Source organism: Pinus tabuliformis, chromosome 5_1 (assembly GCF_031772625.1).
Source record: "Pinus tabuliformis cultivar Carrire ecotype Pingquan chromosome 5_1, CPIR1, whole genome shotgun sequence".
Taxonomy (NCBI): Eukaryota; Viridiplantae; Streptophyta; class Pinopsida; order Pinales; family Pinaceae; genus Pinus; species Pinus tabuliformis.
Window position 1 is genome coordinate 447,380,002 of NC_142305.1, and position 15,567 is coordinate 447,395,568.

At 37.5% G+C, this 15,567-nt stretch overlaps 1 protein-coding gene across 1 annotated transcript; it reads right to left on the reverse strand.

Moving 5' to 3' along the window:
* Window positions 1-542: 542 nt before the first annotated feature.
* LOC149165406 (uncharacterized) lies at window positions 543-1,346 on the reverse strand. The gene has a single exon (XM_089429801.1). It carries the CDS (start codon window positions 1,344-1,346, stop codon window positions 543-545), a length of 804 nt encoding a protein of 267 aa, XP_089285927.1.
* Between the last annotated feature and the right edge of the window lie 14,221 nt (window positions 1,347-15,567).

A 15,567-nucleotide genomic window follows, 5' to 3' on the forward strand; every position in this document is an offset into this window, starting at 1 on the left:
AGGCCGGAGAGAAGATAATGAATCAGCGAGACAAAGACATTGAAACAATGGCTCCAAACCCAAGAAAGGAACGAGAGGAAGAACAGAAGCCACTCTGCCAAGAGGGCCGAGCCGAGCACCAGAGTAACCTTCCCCAGCAAGTTTCTAGAGACCTCAGGAATGACAGAGTTACATAAAACAACCAGAACTCAGAAATGAGGCTAGAGGCGAGAGAATGAATCGAATGAAACAACAAAGAAGAATTCACCGCATACCCGAGACATAGCCTGGCCTTATCCTCCTCTGGCGCGCCTTGAGATGCTCCTTCCATAACTATAGCATTGAAGAACGCTGCCTTATGATGTAGGCCAGATCGTGTGGAAGGAAGAACCACCACTGTAGACATGATGTGTGAACCGAAACCGCTGGAATGAGAACCGATGAACCTTGCTCTGCGCGCATGCCAAGATCCAACCACCTTACGTATATTTAACATTTTGTACTGGGTGGGCAGGTGTCGATCTACCTCACCCCACCCCTGTCCTTTCATATTTAAGGCCACCTCAAACACCCGCATCCGGGAGGGCTGCATCCCTTTGGACCAGAATTTTGCATTCCTGTTCTTGATCATGTTTCTGAATTATGTCTAGAGTCCCTGTGAGTAGAGTGTGCTCAGTTTCCACCCCCAAATTGGCAAGTAGATCAGCGACCTTGTTGCCTTCCCTCTTAACATGATTGAAGATGATGGCCCGATTGTTGTGAAGCGATTGTTCTATGGCATCCAATCTGGCTTCGAGTCTCCAACTATTGGCAATTTTCCTCACATGTGTCCCATTTAGGAGCTGTTTAGCCATGTTGATGAGGATTAGGGAATCGCCTTCGATTTCCAGGGGATGGAAGTTGTGTTCCCATGAAAGGAGAAGTCCTTGCCAGAGACCCTCCAATTCAGCCGAGTTGTTAGTATCCCATCCTATGTTTCCAAAGTATATGAGGAGAGGCGAACCTTCATGATTTCTGAATATGCCACCGAATCCTACTTTTCCAGGGTTGCCCCTTGATGCTCCATCAAAGTTGAGCTTGAAAGTGTGCTTTGGAGGGGGTGTCCATGAGTCCTTTTTGATGTTGATGCTCTCTGAGGGGTTTTGATTATGAGTTCCCTGTGGGAGTTGCATGTTCCAGTTTGCCCAAATGGCTTTCTCATTTGCAAGAGTGGGAAAGTTGTCTGGAGACCAAGTGCGAAGCGCCAAGGTCTCTTTGAGATTGAGACAGAAGTTGCCCCAGATGATCTCTAATGGAGTACTTTGATCTTTGAATATGTGCTTGTTCCTTTCCTTCCATATGGACGAAAGGAGGAGTCCAGGAATCATTCTCCATAACTGGTTGAGAATTGAACTTTTGTAAGGGTTCTGTTGCCAATGGTGTATGGAGTTGGTGATGTCATCAGACACTCTGCATCTTCTTTGACATCGAAAGTTGGCCTTCTCCCACAGTTGGTTGGCAAGGGTACATGAGTCCAGAAGGTGCTGGAGCGTTTCCTCCTGAGAGTTACAATTGGCACAAATTGAGGGCCCATGAAAGTTTCTTCATCTAAGATTGTCCCAAGTGAGGATTTTTCAGTGCCCGACTAGCCAGAGGAAGAGAGAGACTTTTGGCCAGGTGCCTGGTGACCAGATTCTACCCAATATGGGATCCAGGGGTGGTGGATCTGTGTAAATTATTTTAAGCCTCTTTGGTGGTGAAGGTTCCTCTAGGCGAGTAACCCCATCGAAGAATATCCCTGCCTTCAGAGTATCTAATTCATCGATTTTGGAGCTCCCTTTCTAGGTCCTTCTTAGTTTGGTGATCTGCGTTCCTAATTATCCTGTCACTTTGCTTCCATTGTCTATACCCTTGTACTATCTCCTAAGACCAATGCTGCCGGACCTCTTCCTATTGCTGCTCCTCCCAGGAGTGGTCTGGAGGCTGTCTTAGGATGTTGTTGAGCTTTGGCAGTTGGTTCCAAGCGTCCATCCAAAACAGAGCTGTTCTGCCATTTCTTACTTCCCAAAAACTATGTTGCTGGATCAACAAGTAGTGTTGTTTAGCAGCATTCCATATGAGTGAACCTTTTTCAGTGGGAGTGAATCTAATGAGCTCCTCCTGTGGACTATGATTGGCATATTTGGCTGTCCAAATGGTAGCCCATGGCTTGTTGGGAGCAGAGAGCCATTGCCACCAGATTTTTACGCACATGATTGCATTGCTGTGACTGGGATCCCTCAGACCAATACCCCCTTTTTCTTTAGGCTTACAAGCTGTAGTCCATTTTACCAAGGCCCATTTGCGATTTGTACCTGTTGCACCCCAAAGAAAGTTGCGCTGTAGAGCCTTTATTTTTTTAATGACCCATTTGGGCGTTGCAAGGATTGAGAATAGGTAGAGTGGCATTGCCTGTAGAACAGCTTTGATTAGCACCAATCGACTAGCTATATTTAGAGTTCTGTGAGTCCATAAATTGAGATGTGATTCAAGCTTCTCAAGGAGCATACGCTAGGAGGCATGCTTGAGGGCAGAATCAATGAGGGGGGCTCTGAGGTATTTAGAAGGTAGAGAGTCTATGGAGAAGCCCAAGATATGAGCTATGGCATGCTAGGTAACAGGGGGAGTGTGAAAGAAGAAGATCTGCGATTTAGCCTTGTTGATACTAGTTCCTGAAGCTTCAGAGAAGTCATTCAGAAGGGATTTGAACAGAGAAGCTTCCTGAACCGAAGGGTATCCAAAAAGCATGTTGTCATCAACGAACTATTGATGAGTGATTGCAGGCGAGTTGTGAATGGATAAACCTTTGAGCTGCTGGGAGAGGAGGGCTTGTTTGATGTGGCGACCCAAGCCTTCTGCCATTAGCACGAAAAGGAATGGGGAGAGAGGATCTCCTTGCCTAATTCCTCTTGAGGGACTGAAAGGACAGGATGGGATACCATTTATGAGGATAGAGAAGAAAGTTGTGGAGATTAGGTTCAGAATCCATCGTACCCACATAGGAGAAAATCCAAAAGCAGTTAACATTTTTTGTATATATGTCTAGCTTAGCTTATCAAAAGCTTTTGAGAGGTCAAGCTTGAGAATCATACCTGCCTGTTTGGAGTGCTTGAGGGAATGTATGATTTCATGCGTGAGGATAATGCCATCCAAGATTTGTCTTCCTTCCACGTAGCCCGATTGTTCAGGCGATATGAGCAGGGGCAGAAGCGGCTTTAACCTGTTGGAAATGACCTTAGATATCACTTTGTAAATTACATTGCATAGAGCGATTGGATGAAATTTGTCCGGAGTACTGGTGCTCTCTTATTTTGGGACGAGTGCAATGAAAGTTGAATTGAGAGAGGGCAGAAGCCAATGAAGAGTATGTGATTCCTCCACCACTAGCCAGAACTCTTCTTTTATTAGCTCCCAGAAAGTGTGGAAGAACGTAGTAGTGAAGCCGTTCAGGCTAGGGGCCTTGCCCTCCTGGAGCTAGTTCATTGATGCATCCACCTCCTGTGGTGAAATTGGGTGCATAAGGAGTTAGTTGTGTTCTTCTGTAATAAATTTTGGCACATTTTGAATGATTTTTTCTATCGCAGGTCGTTTATCTGTTTGGGGCTCTTGATGAACCTGCTGGAAGTGTCTTATAAACTCCTACTCGATCTCTGCATGATTTTCCACTCTTTCCCCTCCTAGCTTCTGAATGAAAGATATGGTGTTGTGCATTCTTCTCTGAATTGTGGTTCGGTGGAAGAATTTAGTGTTCCTTTCTCCTTCTTTCAACCACATAATCCTGGATTTCTGCTTCCATAGTATTTCTTCCTGCTTTCTCCTCTCCTCCAATTGATTGTGAATGCGTTGTTCCTGAGCCAAGATCCCTTCATTGTATCCCTCGGTAATTATTTTTTGCTATAGCTCTCTCATTTCCTTGTTTAGATCATGTTGCACCTGAAACATATTGCCGAAAGTCTCTTGATTCCAATGCTTGATTTCGGATTTAAGAAATTTGAGTTTCTGTTGAAACTGAAACATTTTTGAGCCCTATGGTAGAGGGAAGTTGTTCTTGGTAGATCTGATGATGTCTTTGAAGGCGAGATGGGTGAGCCAGAATGCTTCGAAGGGAAATGGTCGCTTGGTGGCATTGCTCGGTCTTTGCCACTGGAGGGACATTGGCCAATGATCAGAACCTGAATAAGGGAGAATTGATGCCGCTATGTCGCCTACAAGATGCACCGTGTTGTTAGAAATGAGGAATCTGTCAAGTTTGGATGTGATTTGTTGCCTCCTAGCCCTGTGATTACTCCAAGTGTGCGTGCCGTTGCAGAATTGCAGATCAATTAATAAATTGTTTTGGATGAATTCTTTAAAGTGGCCATTTTCCTGCTCCAGCTTAGCTCGGCCTCCTTGCTTTTCCTCTAGCCTAGTGATCATGTTGAAGTCTCCTCCAATGATCCAAAGAGGGTGGACTCTATTAAGATTAAGTGCTTCTATAGTGTTTAGTAAAGCGATTTTGTTTCTTTCTTCCTGTGGGAAGTAGACGTTGGTAAGATGGCCATGGATGTTGGTGCCGATAATGTGGAAAGTAGCTTGAATAATGTGATGGGATGCATGAATGTCTAAAAGCATTATCGCTTGCATGTTCCAGGCAATAGCCAGTCCACCTGAGGCACCAGAAGCATCCACTGCTACCGAGTGACAACCTGGCCATGCTCTGGAGAGAATGTTTCGAAGAGTGATACTGTTACATTTCATTTCTTGAAGAAAGAAAATCTGTGGTTGCTCCTGCTTTATCATGTTTTTTATCATTATGAATTTCCCTGGGCTATTGAGCCCTCTTAAATTCCATGAAGTGAGCTTCATGATTCACTATTAATGGTGGGCTTGTAGTACTTTGTAAACTTAGCATACCTACCTGAGTCAACCAGGATTTTCCTTATTGCAATAGTTCATTGGAGATCTATTCTTCTTCCCCGCCTTTTGGAGTCTTTAGGGAGGAAGTTGCCATCCCAATGATTGTCGGCTGAATGCCTAACTGTTGTTGCTGGTAAGCCCTGGAGATGATGACTTCCAGTGTGCTGAGCTGATGCTCTAGAATCTTGTCATAGTCCTTCTTTCTACATGCTTGTTCGAGCTCAAGAATGTCAAGTCCTCCTAAATCAATACTCTCCGGTTCTTCGTCCATTTGTTGCATCTGGATCTTTTCATCTGAAGTGATTGCTAAGCTCAAGGATTGACTGGGGAAACCGTCAACATCCATATCTTTTGCTTTCCAATCCGAAACCTTTCTGGCCTCCTCAGGGGTACCATTGATGTCATTAGGGGGGCGAGGGATGGGAGAGGAACCAAAAGGAGGAGGGATTGCGGATGAGAGGATAGGCGAAGTGTTGGGCACCGAGTTCAGAGGTTGATCTTCTAAGGTTTTAGCAAGAACCTCAAAGCTGTTGCTTGTTGAAGGAAAGGAGGCAGCGTCCTGTTGGGGTTTCTTTTCCCTGAGGAAGGTTTTTTGTGCGATCTTTTTCAGTTTGCTACTTTGGTGAAGCCATCTTGGGCTAGCTTGTTTAAGGGATCAGAGGTTTGGGGTTTGGCATTTAGAGGGAAATCCTGAAAAAGATGCCCATGAGCATGACACTTACGACAGCGAAAGGGTACATGTTCATAATCCAAGGGTTGAATCCATTCATAGTCATCATGGAAGAGACTTACCATGTCCGGAAGGGCCATGTCCAGGTGCATGAAGATGCAAATACGGGTGCAGGAGGTGTATCTACGCAGCTTCATCTCTTCTGCCACTTTTATGAACTCCCCCAACTCGTTTCCAATGTCTTTGAGTGAATCTTCATCCCAGTATTCCGCTGGAAGCGAGTACATCCTGATCCACACTGGTGCCCAGCTGAGATCCTCCTTGTCCAGGTTAAATATCTCTACCCATTCCCTTAAATACAAGCCCGCGGAGTTGAAAAAGTAGGGCCCTTCATCCATGATTCTATTCCTATCTTCAATGTAGATGAAGATTGCAGTAAAGAACCCCTTCGGTCCTAGCTGCAGGGTGACATGTCCCTTGGGTTTCTATTTGGAAAAGATCCATCTTGCAAAGCTTTTTATGTCGGCCAGAATCCGATAAATTTTCCAATGAGCGCATGGTCCTTCATATACTGGATTTACCTATTAATTCTTTGGCTGGGAAGTTCTATCTTGGGCCTTTCAGCTGCTATGGGTTTGCATGTCTTCGAGGTGACCTTGGGCGTTTCCTCTTGCTCTACTTTCCCTTCTAGTCTCTCTCTGCGTCCGGTTGACTGGGTAGTGGAAACATTTGTCTTATCTTGTAGTGGGGACTTTCTAATGTCTGCCTCTTCTTGTTCTGGTCTAGAGGGCGAAGTTCGTGGTTGCACTGGAGGCTTACGATTAGAGGTAGGGGAGGGCTCTAAAGCCCCCCCGCTAGGGAGATCCATTTCCGCGCTGATTAAGCCAAGGGAGTGTTGTCGTGCTTTGGTAGGCAGTCATCCGGAGGAGGCAGAGAATATGCAGTCTGCGCCGTTGCAGAGTATCGCAGAAACCCTAGTTGTAGAGCGTCATGCCAAGCTTCATAGTTATCGCTTATTATCTATCTTAAATTATTATTATTATCGGGTGTGTTTATTTTATATTTTGGAAAATAAAGTTACAATTTAATTAGTTTTTTATGACTTTTTAATTTTGATGATGTGAAATGAACCATGAGATAAGTGTTTTGATACATATCTATATTTATAATTCATTCAATTTATATAATTGTGCTAGTTTTTATAAGATGGAAAAAGGAAAACAAGTGATGGGCATTCTTTCCGATTAAACAAATCACACATAGTCATCATATATAGATTTATTAATACTCAAATGTGCTATTTTCTCATTAAAATGTGGAGAGGTACTCTACAACCCAGTAAGGAATTGATGTTCTAAAATGTTATGAAAGACGTTATGTAATGTAATGTTATGTTGATTTAACCAAAAAATTAAAAACTTAAAAAAATAATTAGATATAACTTTTAGTGAGTACATGGTATTTCATAGCCCATGGAATTTCTAATGGTGAAGCATATTTAAAGACTAGAGGGAATCCATTATGGAATGCAAGTGTAATAACCTAGTCTCTTTCACATTTGTATATTTTGAAAGAAGCATAGGCACATGGGCAATAATGACAACGGATTCCAGAGTTGCGGTGGACTTTGCTTGGGAACAAATAGAAAGCAAGAGTGACAGGTGGAAAGCAAGGGGAAAGGGGTATTGAGGTGATTGGTCTATAAGACCAGGTAGGAAAACCTAAAAAAAAAGGATGACAAGGTAGACCAACAAAATAAAATCAAGGGACCAAGGGCATATCAGTTGCATTTGATTGGCCCCCAAATTCTAGGCCAAACTAGAAAAAACAAATAGTCTCCTAGTGGGAGTCGACTTAAGGATTTGTCCCTGTACCCATTTGAACAACGTGTGTAGGGGAAAACATATTCTAGGAGAGGCAAAAGCTTAGTTAATCAGAGGGAAATTTTTTTCAGTAAAGCCCATGGATCTATTGGAAATTGAGGCTTGTCCTTGGAGCAGGCCCTTATTCCATAGGACTTGGCTTAGGGGAGACAGCTGTATAAGAGGTTTGGCTGCATTTAGTCTATGGTTGGGAGGTGAGTTATGTCCCTAATTCATTTCTTGATCTAGTTCAAGAAATAAGTTCTCACATGTTAATGATATCACAAGTTACTGCTACTATTGAATGCTTATTAGAGCATGGATGTCTATGAAAGTCTGGGATATTTTATCAGTTTGATATTTGGGAAAATCAATACCATATAATGTGTAGTTCCATGCTATGAATACAATGTACAAAGTATATTCTAGCTTGTGGATGCCTACCATGTATGATACGCTCTTTAGCTCTCCAAAATAATACACATTGTATTCAGCAGGTTCCTTTTAATTGTTTTGAAATATATATATCTATATATATATATATATATATATATATATATATATATATATATATATCGTTTCACAGTTTAGACTGTAGATTTTCAATGTTAGCAGGTGTTGTATGTGTTCGCACAGAGACCAAGGGTTTACGCATTGTTTGGTTTCTTAGTGGTTGTAAGTGTTCTTCCTTTTGTACTTGATCTATTTATTTATTTAATTTCTCTTCATACTTCAATTAATATGAAAAAATGTACAAATTTTATCAAGATTGAAACATTGACACCCATTCAACATTAGAATCATAGCCGTCAAAGCTACACATGGGAAAGGGAAGGGAGATGGATATCACTTTAGCCTCCTCCTTATGGTTATGTTGTATAGGACTCTCCTTGTGTATGTACCTCTCAAAATGATGGAATTCATTTCCATCTAGCAGTTAGTCTTCCGCAAGTTAGTTCTGTAGAAAAATATGAGAAGCCTCTCATTCATTCGATGGGTCCATAAACATAAACTTTCTTAAAGGTTGGGTTGTGTATTTCTCCTTACATCTCTACCTGGTATATATTCTTCCTCATAAAATGGATTGAAGATAATAAAAAAAAGAGGAAACTAATGGCATCTATCCATGGTCATTCTTGTTGGGAATTTTGACTGCCTCCAAAATGGCATGTGAGATACATAGAAATTTTCTCAATGTCATCTAAGGGTGACTGAGGAATATCACTTTGTTGGAAATGTGCATAGATATGTCTCATCTCCTGCCCTCTCACCTACTTCCCTGCTTCCACATTTGTGGAACCTATGTTGGCCAGACCCCTGATGGAATAATTGAGATGTTGCCAAAAATCAAAACTTGGCATGTTAGGGCAAGATACACCTCATTGAAAATTAGACCCACTCATTATTAGAGATTACATTTTAACATGCCTCATCTATGAGAACCCATGAATCGAATCAAGAAAAAAACCTGATCATCTGTGGAAATTCTTGGAAGACTGGAGTGGTCCATATATATGTTTGTGTGTCCTCAGTTTAGGCTTCAGTAGCCATGAATTAATGTCTAAATTATTTGTTGGACATATATAATGATGGCCTAATGTGGTCCTTAGAGCCCTTGCAAGTTGTATTAGATTGTGGATGAAATTCAATTTCAAAATCATGGACATCCTCATGCATTCCTGGACATTCTCTTTTCTAGTACCACACATCACTTCTGATCTCTAACATTTACCATGTACTAGTCTGCTATCTTTTAGCCATCTACTTAGATCTTTATTTTTATTTTCCTTTGATAGTGTCACCATAAGAGTCACACTAGACCAACAAATGTTCATAAATGAGAAACTCAATGTGTTGATATTGTTAAGAAATGAACAACAATATGGCTAGTAGGGTTAGAACCACTATGTAAATAGTATTGTGAATACTCACTTAGGTAGAGGTCTTGTAGCTTTAACCAAGCTTGCAATACTAGTCATACCTATGTAAACCATCCTTTCACAATAGATGTCAAATTGGATGGTATTGTATTTACAAGAATTCCATTGTTGAGTTGGATAATTGGTTGACACAATTGGGCATTTGTTTTGAAACACGGGGATGCACTAATGCTCAAAGAATGATCCCTTACAAGTTGAAAATGAAAGGGAATGTACTAATATGATGGGATGACATTAGTGAGAAATAGGGTATTAGTTTTCTTGTTGATCAAAGAGCATTTTTTTCTTTTGTGAGAGGGACATACTTATGGGTGAGAGTTTCATGAGGATGAATTGTCTCATAACCCCTTTATTATTTATTAAAATTTCTCATTGTTGTGATTGTTTTGCACATTGGTTATCATTGTACTTTCAAGAATAACTAACATAGAATATTATTGGCTGAAGGGTTTGGAAAAGTGGTCTTATTTATGGGATCAATGGTTTTCTTGGTAGTTTCTCTCATGATAATTTCATATTCTCTGGTTGATAATCCAGTTTATCGAGTGTTTTATGATGGTAATAATTGTAGGTGGATAAATGTTATGTTGGTGATTATGGATTAGCTTGCCAATAATACCCCCCAACGGTTCGAATTTGACATAACTTTGGTGTTGATGGAAAAATATATCTCATTACACAAATAATTTTAAGATTCTTCCATAACAAATCATTGTTATGGTATACGGGATGGTTTGGTCTTGAAAACAAAAGGTTACTATGGTGTATGGAATGGTTTGGCCCACTATTTTATAGACTTCAGTAAAATTATTGCATGAACATTTCTATTACAGCTCACATCATCCTAACTAGTTTTGGAAGCATGTCTTCCAGCATTGCATGCTTAGTGTTATTATGTAAAATGCCTTGAACTTTGCAGTATTGTCTTTTTACCGCATCCAATAACATTTTCTTAACATAGCATGTGGCATAAATGGGACAAATGGTTAAGTGGAAGAGGGTATTTATTAGTTTCAGTTATAAGCCACTACCAAATATCCCATATAAAGTTGATTGTAAACAAAACCTAGTTGTTATTTCATGGAGACATCTGCAAATTCTGAGTGTCCAGCTAATCAATAATGGTAGTACCTAATATAGACATTTATCCATGGATGTTTTAGCACATATATGTTATTGGAAGAAGCATAAGTTGCACCCAAAGTTATCATGGCCCTTCTTTTCCCCACACTGTCTCCAGTGAAACTTGTTCATCATTGGCATTTTTTAGCCATAATTCCAATTTCCAGCTTATCATTTGTTTGCAGTGCCTTTGGTTCTTCAAATTCCAAAGGACTCCCACCGACATTATGTTTCTCCATGGAATTTCACAAAACTCTCATGTAGCTTTATTAAATTAGTACATCATGTAATGAGAGTGTTGATGCTTTAGACTTGGGTTCCTTAAAACATCCATTGTTATTAATGAGATAAAGATGGATAGCTATGTTGACTCCATTATATTTCTCACTTAATCTTTTGTCCAATTGTTTTCAATTGTTGACACATTGAGGAGCTTCCAAATAGAATAAACACATTGAGACCACATTGCATTTATTTGAAGTTTCAACACTCTTGGGTTCCGATATTATATTTGCATTAATCAAATTCACAAGCTTCATCTTTCAGCGTATGGTATGCAACCACACAAGTCTTCACTAATATTATGACAATTATAATATTGGGAAAAAATTCTGGTTCGCAACTCATGAATGAAAACATTTCATATGTTTTGAAATTTTAAGCAATGAAAACAGTAAATTTTGTTAGAAATCTCGTTAATTTTTATTAGAAATTTGTTGCAGCCTCACTAAATGACATAATGACACAAAAACAAAGAATTATTCTCATCCCATTCTCATAACCACACATTTAGAGTTGGTTGACATAGAAACTACCTCTAATCAATAAGGTGGTGTGTTACAACAAGAGTACCAACTTAGATCCATCTTAACTATGGATTGCATTCCTCTCGGCACTGATAGATCCATATTGAAGATGGATTTAAGTTGGTTTTAAAAAACTTTCAATTATAATCAATAATGGTACAAGGTTATATGGTTGAGTTAGGTATATGTTTGTGTAGTCTAACTAATATATGAAATAGTTTTTTGGCAAGAACTCAACAATATAATTGTGCCGAGAAGTGCCCTCCAACCTAGTAATGGAATATTTGTTGTAAGGTCATATCCTGTAAACATTTTGACTCAGTGAAAATATATAAAATAAAAAAATAAAAAAAATAATAAAGTGAAAACATTTTTACTAAGTCAAAATAAAATAAAAATAATAAAATAAACATTAAAATAAAACTAACTTCATGGTATTGACCGATGATATTCAGGTGGAACAAATCACCAAGAAGAATCAAATCTCTTGAAATGAAAAGTTGATCAATTTTTTTTAAGAGTCATTTTATCTATTAGTTAGAGTGTACACACACACAAACTATTAGACGAAATGACCCACATATATATATATATATATATATATATATATATATATATATATATATATAAGCACACAATAAGATTATTAATCATGGAGATTCATCTCACTTTAATATGGAGATTCTTAACTTATAAAGGTTTTATTACAATACAATGAGCTAATATCATGGATTATTAATACCACATGTCCAAAAAATCAAACTCATATTCATTTGAGACATGTTCAGATGGCATCTTTTTTAAAGTAATCGGGGATTCCACATATAATCCTTTTGTTAACAAAATCTGAAGGAGAACTATATAGTGGAGTTGATTCATCCAATATTTCAGGTGGACACTTCGCCCATCATCAAGGACCAGAAAGCCTAATGTGTAAACAAGTGTTGAGGAGACCTTATATAGAAAAAAAATACCAAATAACTGTTAGAAAAATTAAAAAAATTAATCAAAACCTAGGTAAACATTTAAATCAAGAAATTAATCAAAACCCAAGTTAATGACCAAATTGAATGTTTACACATCATGTTTTCTGGTCCCTTATGATGGGAAGTGAGTCCACCTGAAATGTTGGATGGATCAAATCCACTACACAGTTCACGTTCAAAAAATTTTAACATTTTTTTTAATTAATTAATTTAATTAAAAGGGCATCACTACTTTTGAAATAAATATAAATCTTTGATTTCTAACTACTATTAAGAATATTCGAAAATATTTCCTGGAGTTAAATCCTTTCCATCTACTTAATAATTTGGTAACTAAGTTGAATTCTAAAAACCTTATTTACAAAATAGACACACTTATCAACATAATTTAATCAAATTCTAAATAATTGAGATAATAATATTTATTTAATGTTAAATATTATTAAAAATAATATATAAATTTTAACATGCAGATTTTCATAGTTAACATTACGATGTTGAGAATTTTTTCTAGAAGACTGTATAGACTCATTGAGGTGTCTAACATTTCAGGCATCCCATGTTTCTGGTGAACACTTCACCCATCTTCAAAAATAATAATATTTATTTGCTGTTAAATATTAATAGATATTATTTTTACTTTTAATTTTAAAAATAATTTATTTAATTTCAAATTTATTAAATATTAAGAAATATTTTATTATTATAATAATATTTTAATATAAATATTATATTTTTTATATTTTTAATTTATGAAATAAATTTAGAGTTATTGTATATTTATAATATTAACTAATTAGATAAAAAAATTCATATATTAAAAATCAAAATTTTCAAAATGTGAAATTGATTCATAAATTACTGTGGATATTCCACTGAACAGTTCGTCACAACATATCTAATAAAACTATACCTAAAATTCTGAAATCTACATTATTAGGGTTTTATTTCTATTTAAATTTCTTGATATGTACCATTAGTTATGTATGCATGCAAATTAAAATTATGCAGATAAAAACTCACAAACCATGATTTGACACAGGATATAACCTGGGAAACCCTTTCAAGAGAAAACTCAACTGGAAGGTGAGGTTGCTCTGTTCTCTTTCTCTAGATAAAAAAACGGTTGTGAGTACAAATAATTATGGCTTGTGGCCTGTGGGATACTATAGTGCACAAATCATTTTTGGTGTGCTCTATCTCATATCCCTCTCAACTACCTTTTTTCATTTATGGAACAAATGCACTCAAAAATAATGGAACCTCTTTTCCTCCTAAATGCTACGTTATAACACAACCCAATAGTCTACTAGTGGTTAGGTTTGACTACCTCAACTATTAGCCAAAGTTATAATATAGAATCTTCTAAAGGCTACTTCATTATAATCATGTGGCTAGCCCATTTCCATGAATAATGGGGGCTAATGTGGCATCTTCTTAAATTATGGTGGCCAAACCAAGAAGTTTAACTTCCAAGTGGCATAACTTTTTCATACATACTCCTATTAAGACATTTATTATGTTGTTGGAAAGGTCTCTATGTGTAGAATATGAAAATAAGGTGTTATGTTAAAGGGACACAATTTTACCCCCAAACAATGTCGTTTTATGCCTCAAAATACTCTCTAAAGGTTTCAAACCTAAATTTACCAAATTGGGTCCTATTTTTTAAACATTGTATTGTAAGCTTATTCCTCCAATTTTTCCACTCTTAAAGCCTCAAGATCGATGGGAAACAATATAATAATTCAATCCAGATTACACCTCCCTATTTTGGGAGGTTTTTGGTCCCCAAAAGCTTCCACTAAATGAGGTGAGGAAAGTTTTCCTCCACCTTATATCGAGTTTACCATTTAGCTTTTCTTAGGATTTTTCCTTTTAACCCAATCTACCAAAGGTCATGATACCCCTATATTTTAATTGTGGCCCTCTTCTAAAAAATTATATCTTTTGTCAACTCTGCCTAGGAACTGGTGTCAAATCTTCTACAGAAAGTAGGAATTCTTTCTCTTCCTGACCTAGCATGCAAGGCTCATATAAATTCAGATTATCCACATTCACAACTAAGTGAATGTGCATGTATGGGGGTAGAATAAGTATGTAGGTGTTATCTCCCACCTTTTACAGTATCTCAAAGGGGCCATATCACAGAGCCTTGAATTTCTTACTAGGACCCTATAGCCTCTCCTCATTTAAACGTAACCATACTCTATCTCCCACCTTGAATAACTTCTTTGTTATGTGTTGATCATGCATGTCCTTGTATTTTTCCAATGGCTTATGTAGTGTCTTATGTACCCATATATGGATTTTCCTATCCTTTTCCACAAAATTTTCAACCCTCAAGGCATCTCCTATAAGATCCTCCCTCACTCCTCCATGTTGCCCATATGTAATGTCCAAAGGTGGAATATTCCAAAACAAGTTTCAAATGGGGACCTACCAGTAGAAGTGTGGATTGTGTTGTTATAAGAGTGTTGTATATATATACCAGATTTTCATCCCAAGTCATTGGATGCTTCTAATTATAACCCCTCGAATTTGCACGAAAGTCTTATTGACTACTATTTTCCTATATGTCTGACGTTGGAATGTGAGGTTCTTGAAGGACACGAGAGTTAGCACTAGATGCAGAAGGAGACCTATGATTTGTTTAATTTATATACACTTAACGATTGTTATGTATTTCAATATCAAGTTAATCTCAAGTTTAATAAGTGAAGACTAGAAAACTAAAATAAATATTAAAAACATAATAATTGAAAGAAATGACCTAGCAAATGTTAGTAAACTAATACCTTAAAAGGGGTTTAATGTAAGATAGAGCTAAGTGAATCATAAATACAAATTTGTCGGGCTAAATCTAATAAGTAATGACTCATTACTCAATCAGGTAAGTATTGAAGTGACTCCTTCGTTGAGAAGGTAAGGCCTATCTCTAAACTACGTTCATTATGAATTCTTCATCAATATCCCTATCCATTGTTTTGTGTAGGGAATAAACTAATTACAAGATACCATGTCTAAAAGGGAGAATAATCTAAAGTTAATTTCATGTGGACACAATTCAACTAAATTAGAAATAGATATATATAAGAATTGAATGATTTAAATAAGTAATTCTAAGAAATTAAACTCAATAGAACCTCACCTAATTGAGAAAATCCGAAAAGATAACTAAACTTAAAGAGGATAAAATTAAGGGAGTAACTACAACTATCTAGGTCTCTTGGTAAGTAACAAAGAGTTAATGAAAACAAATAGAAAAAGTTAAGGAAGTGAAAAGGG

Bases quoted from the DNA above. Each gene is read 5' to 3' on its own strand.
- LOC149165406 (XM_089429801.1), bottom strand. From the start codon at position 1,346: ATGATTCCTGGACTCCTCCTTTCGTCCATATGGAAGGAAAGGAACAAG.